The sequence below is a fragment of the Branchiostoma belcheri genome, unplaced genomic scaffold (assembly GCF_001625305.1).
Source record: "Branchiostoma belcheri isolate BF01 breed outbred unplaced genomic scaffold, Haploidv18h27 scaffold296, whole genome shotgun sequence".
NCBI lineage: Eukaryota > Metazoa > Chordata > Leptocardii > Amphioxiformes > Branchiostomatidae > Branchiostoma > Branchiostoma belcheri.
The window spans coordinates 16287-29777 of NW_017803905.1; the positions used below are offsets into that span (position 1 = coordinate 16287).

Consider the following 13491-nt stretch of genomic DNA (forward strand, 5'->3'; position numbering starts at 1 on the left):
TTGCCAAACTTTTTTTCATTTGCACGCTCGCGTCAGTTTTGGGGTTCTCAGAGGATGTCATCCATAAAATCAATTTTTTCACTGTACTGTTAAGTTCCATGAACAAATTGTCCATTTTTCTCAGACCATGAACTTGCTACCGTCAACATAAATTTACAGTATTAACATGCAAATAACAAACCCACCATCTTTAGTGCAGACTTCAGGGTCAAAGATCACAAACTCTGGCCTGAGTTTGCTGACTTTCTTGCCCTTCAGTAGTGGAACAAGGCCCCCTAGGTACTCCAAGTACAGCGTGTAACCGTCATCATCAGTCCTGACCATGGTGCAGTGTAGTCTCTCTGCTCCCACGCTAGTCTGACTGACAAATTCTCTCAACTTGCTTGGATCTGGAATACATCCCTGCTGTTGGGAGAAAGTAGATTTTCATCGAGCACAACATGACAAGAAAGTCCTGAGACAAAAGTCAGGGCTCGAAATACTGGGTGCATGTGTACTAAGTGCACCCAAATTTGGAGCTGTGCACCCATTTTTTTCTGAGGGTGCACCAGTGCACACAAATATTTTTTGTAGGTTGACATATGTTAAGTTTTCAAATGTAATATTCTTAACATGTGAGTGTCAAAATACTGTGTTCTTTAGAAATGAAACAAATATTATTTTATACATAAAAATATTTATATCAAGTAATTAAAGATATTATCTATACATTTGTATTTAATTAATTAAAAATATTATTTATACTAATTAATTTTGCTGGCATTTTACTTATTATAATTATATTCTATCTCATATGGTGCACCCCAAAAATTTTATGGATCATTGCACCTTCAAAAAATGAATTTCGAGCCCTGAAAGTGCTTTAAAAAAGCATGCCAAGGGTATCAACAAAACAACCAGTTGCCATGACAACCAACCTTGATGGTGGGTGAGAAGGCCTGAGTGACGTAGGTCTTGATGCGGCTTGGCAACGGTAGCCTAGCAACCTGTTTCTCCTCCTTGATCATCGTCCCGACCACCTCCATACAGAGCAGCTGGAGCGGCGCCACCTCCTTCTCCACCCACGCCACAAACAGACTCGAACCAGACGCAACAAAAAATCTCTTGTCGTTGTGGCCCCAAGTCATGGCAGTGAGTGCTCTCTGTAGACAGAAAGTCAGAAAGTAGCAGATTTACAGCCACAGGTACATACAGTTAGGAAATCAAATGTTGCCAATGGTTAACTGCTGTGGATAATTTGATAATTCAGAAGAAAACTAAAAACTAAGGTAACATTTCCAAAGCAAATGTATAATGTTTACATTCACTTTGTTGGGCTAGACAAACTCAAACTCAAACATATAATATACAATGTGTCAATGTATGGTGAGCAGCCCCTCCCCTCAGCTCTGTTCTGCTATGCTATGTAACCCAACACCACAAGGTGTTACATTGTACATGTATGCTATAGCATAAGTTACAAAGGTGACATCTGATTCAGGTTTTATTTGTTTGGAGAAGAACAGGAAGAAGATGAAGAAACATATAGCAAAAACTGATTCCTCATTAAATCACCCACAGCAGTTAAGGTCAATGACCTGGACCAGACTGATGCTATTGCACCATGTGGTGTTGGATTACATTATGTAGCAAGTTGGAGGGGCTGGTCACCAATATTCTGACCAAATCTTAAGAGATAACCAAAGCTAAAGAGAACAAATCTTAAGAGATTACCAAATCTAAAGAGAATAGAATTTAAGAGATTACCAAAGCTAAAGAGAACAAATCTAAAGAGATTAACAAATCTAAAGAGAACAAATCTAAAAGAGATTGCCAAAGCTAAAGAGAACAAATCTAAAGAGATTACTAAAGCTAAAGAGAACAAATCTAAAGAGATAACCAAAGCTAATTAAAAGAGAACAAATCTAAAGAGATTATTAAAGCTAAAGAGAACAAATCTAAAGAGATTACTAAAAAAAAAGCTAAAGAGAACAAATCTAAAGAGATCACCAATGCTAAAGAGAACAAACTAATTGAGAGATTGCCTCTTAGATTTGGTCAGCAGTAATTTATTACAAAAGGAAGAGTTGCCTGACCTGTGAGGGAATGTTGAGAGTGAATCTAAGATGGCCGCTGGTGTCGTAGTACTTGACAGCGCTGACACTGTCAGGGTCGGTGATGTGTCGGTGTGTGCCTCCCACGGCCAGGAACAAACCACAGCTGCTCCACTCCAGTTTGGTCGCTTTAGGAGGTTATAAGGATGGAGAGAACCAGTCAGAATAAAACTTATTATGACAAAAAATACCCCTATGGTGGTTTAAAGACAGCATAGGGGGCCCAAATCACTGCATAGGGGGTTCAAATCACAGCATAGGGGGTTCAAATCACTGCATAGGGGGTTCAAATTACAGCATAGGGGGTTCAAATCATAGCACAGGGGGTTCAAATCACAGCACAGGGGGTCCAAATTACAGCATAGGGGGTTCAAATCATAGCAGAGGGGGTTCAAATCACTGCATAGGGGGTTCAAATCACTGCATAGGGGGTCCAAAATACAGCACAAGGGGCCCCTATGCTCAAAGGGCCTGGTGAGAACACGGGGCTAAATTTATGCCTCACCAATCATGTTGGTTCTGATGAGTACAGGTGCCATGTCGTCATAAGACTTCATGAGTGCCACATCACCACTACCAAACCCCACAGCCAGGATGTGTCCACTCTTCAGGGCTGCCTGCCGCTGGGAATGCCTCCTTCTCTGACCTGGGAGGACCAAAACAGAGGATTAATCATAGTCTATACTACATGGTCTACATAAGAGCTCACAGACCTACCCTGAACAGAGACGGGGGGCGACACAAGTTATCTGGCACGTATGACCCGCTACTAGTCACGACTAAGTAAAGCTTAGTCTTTATTTCATAATGACTTGTACCAACACAGATGAACTTTCATGCTAAATACTAGTACATCATACTACATGGTGTCTTCTGCATCACCCGGGGTTGGGCTGGGACACTGTGTGGTATTCTATATAATATAATGTCAAACCCACACTACCACACTAGTGAACAGTTTCATGTTCATTGAATAAAAATACTGTGTGGTATTCTATTTATGTCAAACCCACACTAGTACTACCACACTAGTGAACACTGTGAACACTAGTGAACACTGTGAACACTGTGAATACTGTGTGGTATTCTATTTACATGTATGTCAAACCCACACTTAGTACTACCACACTAGTGAACACTTTCATGTTCGCTAAATAAAAATACTCTTTTTTCCCAACCAAGTGTTTTATTCAGCCGACGTTTCGGTGACCATCTGTCACCTTCCTCAGGGCAATTCTGACTGGTTCACATTGCACAGCACAGGTGTCTCTGATAATAGCAGCATGTGATTCCCTATGTGGTGCAATGTGAACTAGTCAGAATTGCCCTGAAGAAGGTGACAGACGATTACCAAAACGTTGGCTGATCAGTTGTGCTTTATTGAAAACCAGCAGAGTCTAGTACCTTTCTGTTTGGGAGTGGACGGACTCTCCTCCACCTCACTCTCGGAGTCGCTGGTGTTGACCATGTGGAACTTCTCACCCGACCAGGCGAGGGAGCGGATCTCATCATCATCGTCAAGGATACACTGTGCTACCATGGCACCGTGGCTGTCCATGACGATCACCTGGCCATCCGCAGTGCCAAACAGCACCTGCCACACAGGATACTGGTCACAAAATCAGGTTTGTACAACATAGCGCAGGGCTCAAAACTTACGGTGTCCTGATGGCTAGTGACCACTAAAATCTAAGCTAAAAACTTGAGACATTTTTGGTACAATAAAAAAAATAATCAACATCAGAATGTCAACCCTTCTTTCATTTGGCTCTGGAAAAAGCTCCCCAAATTTCCCATTTACTCTGCAATTATATCGCGCATGGAAATCAGAACGTAGGCAAAATAAAGCTGACTTCAAGTTCACTTCCTGAAAAACAGGTTGGGACAGTTCATCCTCACTTCGGGACAATTGAAATTTATTTTTGGGACAGTGCTGGGACAATAGGAAAAAAAAATTAATTTCAAGGCCTGCATAGGATACATTTTGGTATCTATCAGACATTGCTTGTGGCATACTTGGGGTCAGATTTTAGTAAAATTAACAGGTCCCTTAGAGCCTCTGACTGGAGTAGTGCTTGTCGTGACCTCACTATATGTTGCTGATCAAAGTTAAAAGTTTACTATTGTAACAGGACGAAGAGGGACGCACGTCTTCACTCGTCAATGGCTTTATCTCAACTCCTTTATTCAATCTGTAACCGGCCGGTTCTAGAGCCCCTTCCCTCGAACGGTACCGGTATAGATCACCTGTTCGAACACGACGTTGGCACGTGTGCTGGCACGTGTTCGAACAGGCGACCGCGGCACCGCCCAAGGGAGGGGATAGAACCGGCGATAATACAAATGCTTTAATACTAACAATACATATTGTTACACTATATAAGTATTAGTTAACAACACAGATGAGCCTTTGTTTCATCTTCGTCTTCAATACCCCCAAATAACCCCGCAAGGGGTGCCGTTAGGGGGGGGGGGGAGAGGAGGTCAAGGCTAAGGCGGGCAGGCCTTTGAAGGTGCTTTACCTGTTTGTCGTCCGGGGTCCACACCCCACACAGGATGTTGGACTCCTCCAAGTTTAACATGGAGGACCAGTACCGCTGTCCGGCGACCGACCCCACCAGCACGAACCCGTCTCGGTAACAGATGAGCGCTAACCGCCCGTCGTGGCTCCAGTTGAAGTCGCTAACCTGCAGGAGGATCAGACTGTTACTAAACCTGATATCTGTTTAAAGTTAAAACTTTTGTTCCAACACAAAAAATTCTCTCATCTAGTCAGCTTTCGACCAGTCACTCTGGTCTTCCTCAGTAGACTGACCCAGTGAAGCTTGTCACGTGGCTTCTTTGAAGTGTGACGTCAACTCTGGGTCAAAGGTATCTGGGGGACGATGTCGGCCCCCGTCGCGGTTCAATGAAGGGTGATGGGCCCTGATGTATATGCGGGGCTTCCTTCACCCCTCTCAAGAAACCTTTGACCCAGTGTTGACGTCACACTTCAAAGAAGCCACGAAAATTTGAATACAGAATCCGGACGTTAGAATTGATGTTGTTGCATTCTATATATAGGGTTAAGTTGCACCAACTTTTGGCTCATGTTGCATTGAAAGGCGTGTTTTCTTGGGTGGGTATGCCTCGGTCCCGGCCCTCCCGCGAGTCAGATCGCCCTCTGGTCGGGACGATACCTTGGGCGATACGGAATACCCCGTGTTGTATTCTATATAATATATCCATGACATGTACATGTAGTACTTACGGGGCTGCCCCTGTCATTGACCAGTTCTATGGACCATCTGCCCTCGTACTTGATCCAGACAAAGATAACACCGTTGCCATCGCAGGTGGCTAGCTTCTGGTAGGGTTCGTTCCATCTCACCAGGACTACCTGTGCAGGCAGACAAGAACATGACTGTAAATAATGAGTTCTTAAATAACAGTGTCCAGTTTAATTCCGGAATTCCAGCTTAATTCCGGACTAATTCCCATATCTCAGCAACCTTACGTCTAGATGGGCTAATATTCTAAGATATACATGTAGGTAAAAATGATGTAAGAAATAGTAGCCATCGGTGACCATCGGCCCCTTGCGAATTAACCCAATTCTGCAGAATTCTGGCTCCAGTTCCCAGAATTCTGCAGATTAACCCAATTCTGCAGAATTCTACAGAATTCTGGGAACTGGAGCCAGAATTCTGCAGAATTGAGGGCCCGAGGGCTAATTGCAAACAGACATTGACAAAAACAATGAATACAGAATGTGGTGATTTAAAAGTATATGCTAACATGGAGTTCTACATTATACGGTATGCTTAATATATCTAACTAATTATATTATCTACTTTAAAACCAATAAAACGTAATACAGGGTAAGGAGTGGATATGCTTTACATAAATAAGAAACATGGTAATTGCTATTCTATTCTATTACTACATGTAGTATACTATTCTAGCCAAGCTGTTAGGAAGTTTGACTTCTTCTCAGTGGAGGCAGTGGGAGATGAAATGCAACAAACAGTAAACTGTCTTTATTCCAACACTAGGGGTCAAATTTTCAATGACCAGATTGTTGCCTTCATCAGAATAATCACTGACCAATCACTTCTGCACATAAACTTGCGACAGTTACAGACACATGACCTAATATTGATCACACTAGACTTGGCTGATACCGTCACATAAAGCAGTTGCGCAAATGTGCCAGGGAGTTTATATCACTTACTTTTAGTGATAAATCATTTAATTTACTTAACCAACTGACGGATGAACTTCCAAGACAAATATAATACTATCTCTCGATAACTTAAAAGACATGTATGGACTTGGAAATGGTAACACAAAATTGGTGTTTTTGTATAGTAGGAGGCAGATACACATCTACATGTACAGTGTATATATATATCTGTCCAAACTTCTTGCAGTAAGGGCCTTTAATGGGTATAAAAAGCACAGTACAGATGTTGAGATAGGGTGTGTGTACGCAGACTGGCTTCCATTCAATCCTGCTTTTACTACTACTGTGTGGCGTTTGGCGTCATACTCATGGCTATCTCCATGGTGCAGGCATGTGTAGGAGTGTAGAATAGGGAGTCTGAATAAGCTGCAGTTGATACATGTCATGTTCTACACAGGAACTGTCACAACAGATAAGGCCTAGGAAAAATAATGTTGTGTTTCCTCTTAGGCCACTCCAATTTAATTTCTTTGTTAATGGATTTTTCTAGAAAAATAATGGAGCGGGCGAGCGAAAAAAATAAAAACAGGCCTAGGCATCCTATTATGGCCCAAAATGGCCTGGTGCGATAGGAGCCATGAGGTCAACACACCAGGCTGGTTCAAAATTTATATCAATGAATTTTGAACTTTTAATGATACCACTGCATTGAAAGATGGAATAACTGTACATGTAACAACCAGGAAGAAAAGGACTGTTTTCAACTGTTCAGGGCAAAATATGAGCATTTTGCAGTTGATTCTGAATTTTTCTTTTTATTTGCAAATCAGAAAAAAATGAAGCGGGCGAATCCGTTAACCAAGAAATTAAATTGGTATGGCCTAACGGTCCTGAAAAAAATTTTGGGATGGTAGGTAGGGATGCACTTTTAAAAAAAATTATCTTTAATTTATAATCCAGGCAAAGTTATCCAACGAATACAGTTTGACTGTATCTGATGAAAGGTGGACTAAAATCGAAACATTAGGTCTGGTTCAATTCTGATTTGGTCCAATACGAACCACTATGTCAGACCGAAAATCTAGTGCCGTTGGCAGCGGACACCAAAAAAAGATTGATTTTTTTTAAATGGAAACACAACATTTTGTTTCCTTCAGGCCTAAGCAACACCACTCACCCTTCTGACTTATGCTGTAAGCAGCACCATTTATATTTAGTGACTGGAGTTAATCCCTCAGCAGAGGAAGTTAAGATAGAATCTGTGTACGCAGACTTAACACGAGCACCAACGTGTTTAACAGCTCCGATACGCAAACCAACGTTACTGACGTCAAACATCAATTACCGTAATCCTATTGGCCCTCACCAAGTCACTATCAATTAACCAACGTGCGAGACGCCCGGGGGCTTAGCTGTTCTGACCAATGAAGCGAAAGGGATTCCCTTTTCAATAAAAGACCCTTGGATACAAATTGCTTGATCTCATCAGTCACCATGACAACTAAATCGATAAATCAAAGGCTTGGAAGAAGGTCGTTGCTATAAAGGTTAGATCATTCTATAGTAGATACTTTACAGGGTGGTGCACTGTGCAAAATACCTCAATCTAATTTGCTCTGGTAGATTATTTAGAGAGGTTCTCCTGAAGTATATAAATTGGTCTCCTTAACAACCAATCACAGCACATATTAGAAACCATCTCCGTGGTAATAATTTAGATTGAAGCTTGAATAATCTGGTGGATAGAGGACACAGACAAATAGGAACATCCAGACCTTAGGGAACTGGCAATTCATACATCGTTGCTTAACCCTTGTCCTGCTGGCATTCCTGGCACAATATTTTTCAATAATTTCATGTCTTAATTAGATCATAGACCCCCAATTTTTTTTGCCCTGCAGTGGCACAGTTACTTCCGCATTCGTTGCGTTTCGCTGCGGTGTGATGCGTTGCACGAGAAATACCCCCAAATTGTACCTATACAGGGTGTTATATAGATGGTACTGTGTGTGCCGCGCGACATATGTTGCGCACAGCAGGACAAGGGTTTTTTAATAATATACATAGCCTGCATGAGCACTTTTGGGGGGGGGGGTAGATGCAAAATGTTCATAATTAAACCCTTTAAAAAGTTTAATAGTTTAGTCATTACCTGAAATCTGAAATACATGTAACTGAATCATTATATAAGTGAAAGCACCTTCAGGCGTTGTTAAGAGTTCCCAAGATCTACTTTGTGTGTTGTGTGTATTTCCTTCAGGCACAATGACATTGGGTCATCTTTACAAGCCATATAAGAAGCCTATATAGCTTTAGCCCATTTATGCTTAAAATTAGTATACTGTATCAGGACTTGAAATACTTTTTTCTGCGTATTTGCACTGGTGCTGGTAACATGAAAAATTACCAGACAAATTCTACCTGCATCACTCACACTTTGAGAAGTAAAAACTGTTCAGAATCTACTGCCATAGTTTCTTTTATTATGATCTCATATAGCTGGCAGCAGTGATCATGAATGCAGCAAATACAAAGCCACATACACCATTTATATAATATTATCTGCTTCAGAAATATCTGGCACTAGTGGCAGTGCACAGCCCCAATTTTACCTGCACTAAGGTGCATATATTTCTGCCACCAGCAGCAGTATATTTTTGAGCCTTTAAATGCCTCTGAAGGGAGCACAAGCTTGACATTGGGTCATCTTTACAAGTCTTGCACATGTACATTTGTAGCAGCCCTTTTGTGCTTGTATATTCGATAATATATACAATTGTATAATAATATATAAGATTTAAAAGAGACTCTGAATCAGTTCCTTTTGATATAGTGAGTTTGTATCAAGTTTATTCCGTAGCCTCTGAGTATAGGAATTTACCCTTTCCTTAACCAGAAAAAATATAACACAGTCAAGATCTTAAAGCATACATTTTGACAGCAGCTATAGAATTAGTTATTACTAATAAATAGCTACACAATTCCAAAGTGCATCATGTAAAGGAATGCATGATGCAGTCAAGTCTACTTAAAATGCTGCTGCAGTAAAACCTGATTGTTAATGGCTGAGTAAAGGTTGTAAACCTGCTCTATCTCTGGTACCAGAGGGCCGGCGGGCGGAATGGATGGTTCCAGGCACGTTCTGCAGGAGGAGATATGGACTAATATTCCACCACAGAGATTATATTTCCACACATAATGTTGGTTTATGGCAGCTGTCCTCTGTGTATACAGATATGCATGCTGCGCGCTACAATAATTCTTCATAGTCTTGTTGGGATTTAGATATTCCGTTTACTGAGTGTACATTCATTTATTGTTGTGGTAGGACAAGGCTCGACATATACTGGTACATAGTACATGTACATGTTCTACCGGTATGTAAAGATATTAAATGTATTATACAGCATATTCTTGCTAGTAAGAATCCAGAAAAAAAAACAAGAAGCCATAGGTGACAATCATCAGTGAAGTTTTATATATTTCAACAAAATCCCAAGCGTCAACGCCAGACCTACTGTGCAGACATTATAATTAGGCAACGGTTAATACAATGAGGGCGCGTCACAAGCATAAAACATACAAAGAGCTAAATCCATTACTGCTCCCAGGGCGTGTAAAGATACTGTGCTTCAAGTTCGAAGTTCATTTTAATTACACACACACAATCATTGCATTCACATAAAGATCGGACTATCATGGTCGTGTCTAGTAACAAAGATAGCCCCACCGTCTTACCGTGCCTGTACCTAATTAAGCGCGCCTGGAACAGGACAAATTCCAGCAACAGTTGCGGTAAGCACCGCGAGTGTTACTACCGCCGGCCAGATAACCAGGATATCTGCTTATAGTACCTCTGCTACCAGACAACTGCCTAAACCTACGGCCTATTCCACAGGATTGTAAAAGTAGGGATGTTTCTAAAATATGCATTTACTTCAATATCAAAACAGCTACGGTAAAAATAAAAGACGTGCATCATCCCGGACATAATGCCACACCACATGCGAAATTACACAGAAATGCGACGTACGGAAGAATGCGTTTTGGCTGCGAACATCTTCCAAAAAACTTGGCATCTCTTAACCATGGGCAAAAACATCTGGAACCACTTATAAAAACCACCCCGTATCTACATGAAGTTCCACCCCCTCACTGCTATTCCAAACAACGCGTTTTTCTGGACCATTCCAATTCGCCTCGCAATCGTAGGGGTGCGTCTGCAATATTACATTGACCGCGAAAGCAGCAACGGCAAAAATACACATTCGTGCATCAACACGGGCATGCCCGCAGACGGCGTATAAAATTGCCTGCCGATTACACAAAGAGAACCCAGTGTTTTGACTGCGAACATGAAAAATCAGTCGATCACAACACTCCGTCCGGAGGTCCTGACCTCCTTCACGGAGTAATAAAATCATCATTATAGTACTTTTCTTTAGAAAATTGAAACATAATAAGTTTGTTGACATTCTACTTATCGTTACATTGTAGCATATTTTATCTTACATGGTGCACCCAGAAAAATTTGTGCACCCAACTTTTTAGGTTGGGTACACTAGTGCACCAATTCCCAAAAATGAATGTTCATTATACATGTAGTTCACCTTACGCATTAGGAACGTGCACACTATACAGTTCGTGTTTTGTGTCAAATCATTTCATAGCCGAATAGCCATGAAACGAAATGCCTCTCATTCATATAGCTGAAATGAGCTGTGTGACGCCAGGGCATCCTCTAAATTCATCATACCACCCGAGAAACATGGTGTGGGAGTCCTGATTAGAACCAAGGCCCGCTGCAATTAGTTTGACGGAGCTCCTGCTTTGTAAACATAATTGTTCTTACACCGTGCAGAATTCTAACCTGGGAATAATACAAATGACTGCCCGCTCTTCTGGAGCTATTAGATACACGCCAGTAATTTTGTCTCATAACTCAGCTGCATTCAGTAACATTATTAGTCTAAGAGCAGTGTTGGGTATAATCTTTAGTTAGTTTTCTTCAGAGAACAACCCATCTAAAGCAGTCCTGTAAGAATATACAGGCTAGGGCAGTTTAAAGATGCATTATGTAATAATATGTAATAATTTTCTTATCATTTGTCAAGTCTGGTTTAAAGTTTCTGAAATTCATTGCTCTTGTCTGTGCCTTAATATGGCTTGTAATGAACAAATATGGTATAATGTTAGGCAGCTCAGGACTGCTCCCATTTTAGAGACATAATGTGAAATGACTTTCAAGTCTTGAGAAAAATCTACTACATTGTATAATTTTCATATTATGATATCATTGTACAACCAGTGGTCGAAATACTTTTTTTCAGTGCTCTGCAATATTGCAGAAGAGTCAAAATTTCGTCCTGCAATTTGGAAATACTTTCTGCAAATACACAAGCCCCCATATTACAACATTCTGAAACCAATAATGCCTATTTTTTACATCATATATATATAACGGTATAGCTTTGTAAATCTGTAGCATTACTGAAATTCTTCAAAATATCACTCTTTTAAATATGTTCGGACCGTAAAATTTTATCGGTCCGGTCCAAAAAAACCGAAAGGTCGGTGGACCGGTTTTTTTGACCGGAACAAAAATCCATATTTGTTGTTACTGAATAACTGATGATCACTACATACAAAGAAGCCTGCCAGGAAAATGAAAATCCAGCCTTCAAATAAAAGAAGTTTACCTTAGTCTCCGTCTCTCTCATTTTGCAACAATATTTTCCCGTATTTTGGTACCGATAGTCATCTAGAAATAATAAAGGACAAGTCTACGGGCCGTGCTTGGTTCGGATCGAGCCGAAAATCACTGATTTTACACAATATGGTCACAATGTGATGCACGTAAATTTGCACACGAAATGAGAAATTACCGCCCAACAAAACGGACCATTAGGTTCCCAGTGCTGTATTTATCTTTTGTTCATGTGATCAACTTGTTTTCTTTGCTTGAATCGTGCAAAATACCAAGGAAAAACATCGAAATTTCGGCAAATTAACGCCGAGGCGAGTGTGGTTTTTCGGAGTAGCCATGTTTCCTTTGCCGTATTGCCTGCTGGGAAATGCTCAGGGAAAACTGCCGAAAATTGCCGAGGCAGTTGTCGGGTCCTCCCGGGAGACGAAATCTAACATCTGAAAATGGCGAGTGCCCATATTTGGTTATCGTCGCCTTTCGTCGCCTTGTCGAAATCGTTCAACTTTGACCCCAAATTCCCTTATATGGGAACATTACAGTCTGCTGGAAAACGCCGGCAGGTTCGTGCGGCGCAGGTTTTCGATCTATTCACAGCGCCACTGCTTTGCTAATTGAAAACTATTGAATCCGGAGCCTATTTTTTCCTTCTGCAAAATTGCAGATTGTAAGATTTTTTCTTCTGCAATCTTGAAAATCTATCTGCAAATTGCAGACTGCAGACGGGTATTTCGAACACTGACAACATATTACTAAATAAATTCAAAATTCATATATTGACCTTTGACAAGATCTTTTTCATTCCTGGAGTGTGTACTTTTTCTTGAAATCAATCAATCAATCAATCAATCAATCAATCAATCAATCAATCAATCAATCAATCAATGTTGTCAACAACAATTCTGAATCCTGATTTGTATTCATTATGTTCTGCTCTAAATCTGAGTACACTCTCTAAGCCAGCCATTTCCCATCTTCATCCAAATTTTAAATCCTGTTTTCTGACTGGCTTCCATGAGCATTACAGTCACAATTAGAATTACCTGTGCCATGTGGGAAATACAAAAATGTGTACTCCTCATTCTACTCCTGCCTACATGTACGTGTTTCATGCTAAACTGGAGCTTCCGCAACAATAATAATTATTATATCACCTATCCAGGGCTCGAAATTGGGGCTGTGTAGGTGATTCTGCACTTAACCTGCACTGGTCCATATACCGGTACTGGGTATATGCAGGTTAGTGCAGGTAAAATTAGAGCTGTACAGGTATTTCTGATGTCTACCTGCACCTTACCTGCACTGGTCCATGTACTGGGTATATCCACTAACCAGCATATACCCTGTACATGGACCAGTGCAGGTTAGGTACATGTAGACATCAGAAATACCAGTCCTGTACAGCTCCAATTTTACCTGCACTAACCTGCATATACCCAGTACATGGCCCAGTACAGGTTAGGTGCAGGTAGACATCAGAAATACCTGCACAGCTCCAATTTTACCTGCACTAACCTGCATATACCCAG

The 13491-nt window shown here is 40.9% G+C and overlaps 1 protein-coding gene across 1 annotated transcript in view; it reads right to left on the reverse strand.

The window, feature by feature from the left end:
• Positions 1 to 13491, reverse strand: part of LOC109473234 (tubby-related protein 4-like) — a 55754-nt gene that overhangs the window by 3035 nt on the left and 39228 nt on the right. The window contains exons 3-9 of the mRNA XM_019773110.1: positions 5344 to 5472; positions 4616 to 4780; positions 3498 to 3687; positions 2599 to 2739; positions 2076 to 2221; positions 918 to 1142; positions 186 to 405 (exon numbers count right to left, since the gene is read on the reverse strand). Of these exons, the coding sequence (XP_019628669.1) occupies positions 186 to 405; positions 918 to 1142; positions 2076 to 2221; positions 2599 to 2739; positions 3498 to 3687; positions 4616 to 4780; positions 5344 to 5472 (1216 nt within the window). The remainder of the gene's footprint in view (positions 1 to 185; positions 406 to 917; positions 1143 to 2075; positions 2222 to 2598; positions 2740 to 3497; positions 3688 to 4615; positions 4781 to 5343; positions 5473 to 13491) is intronic.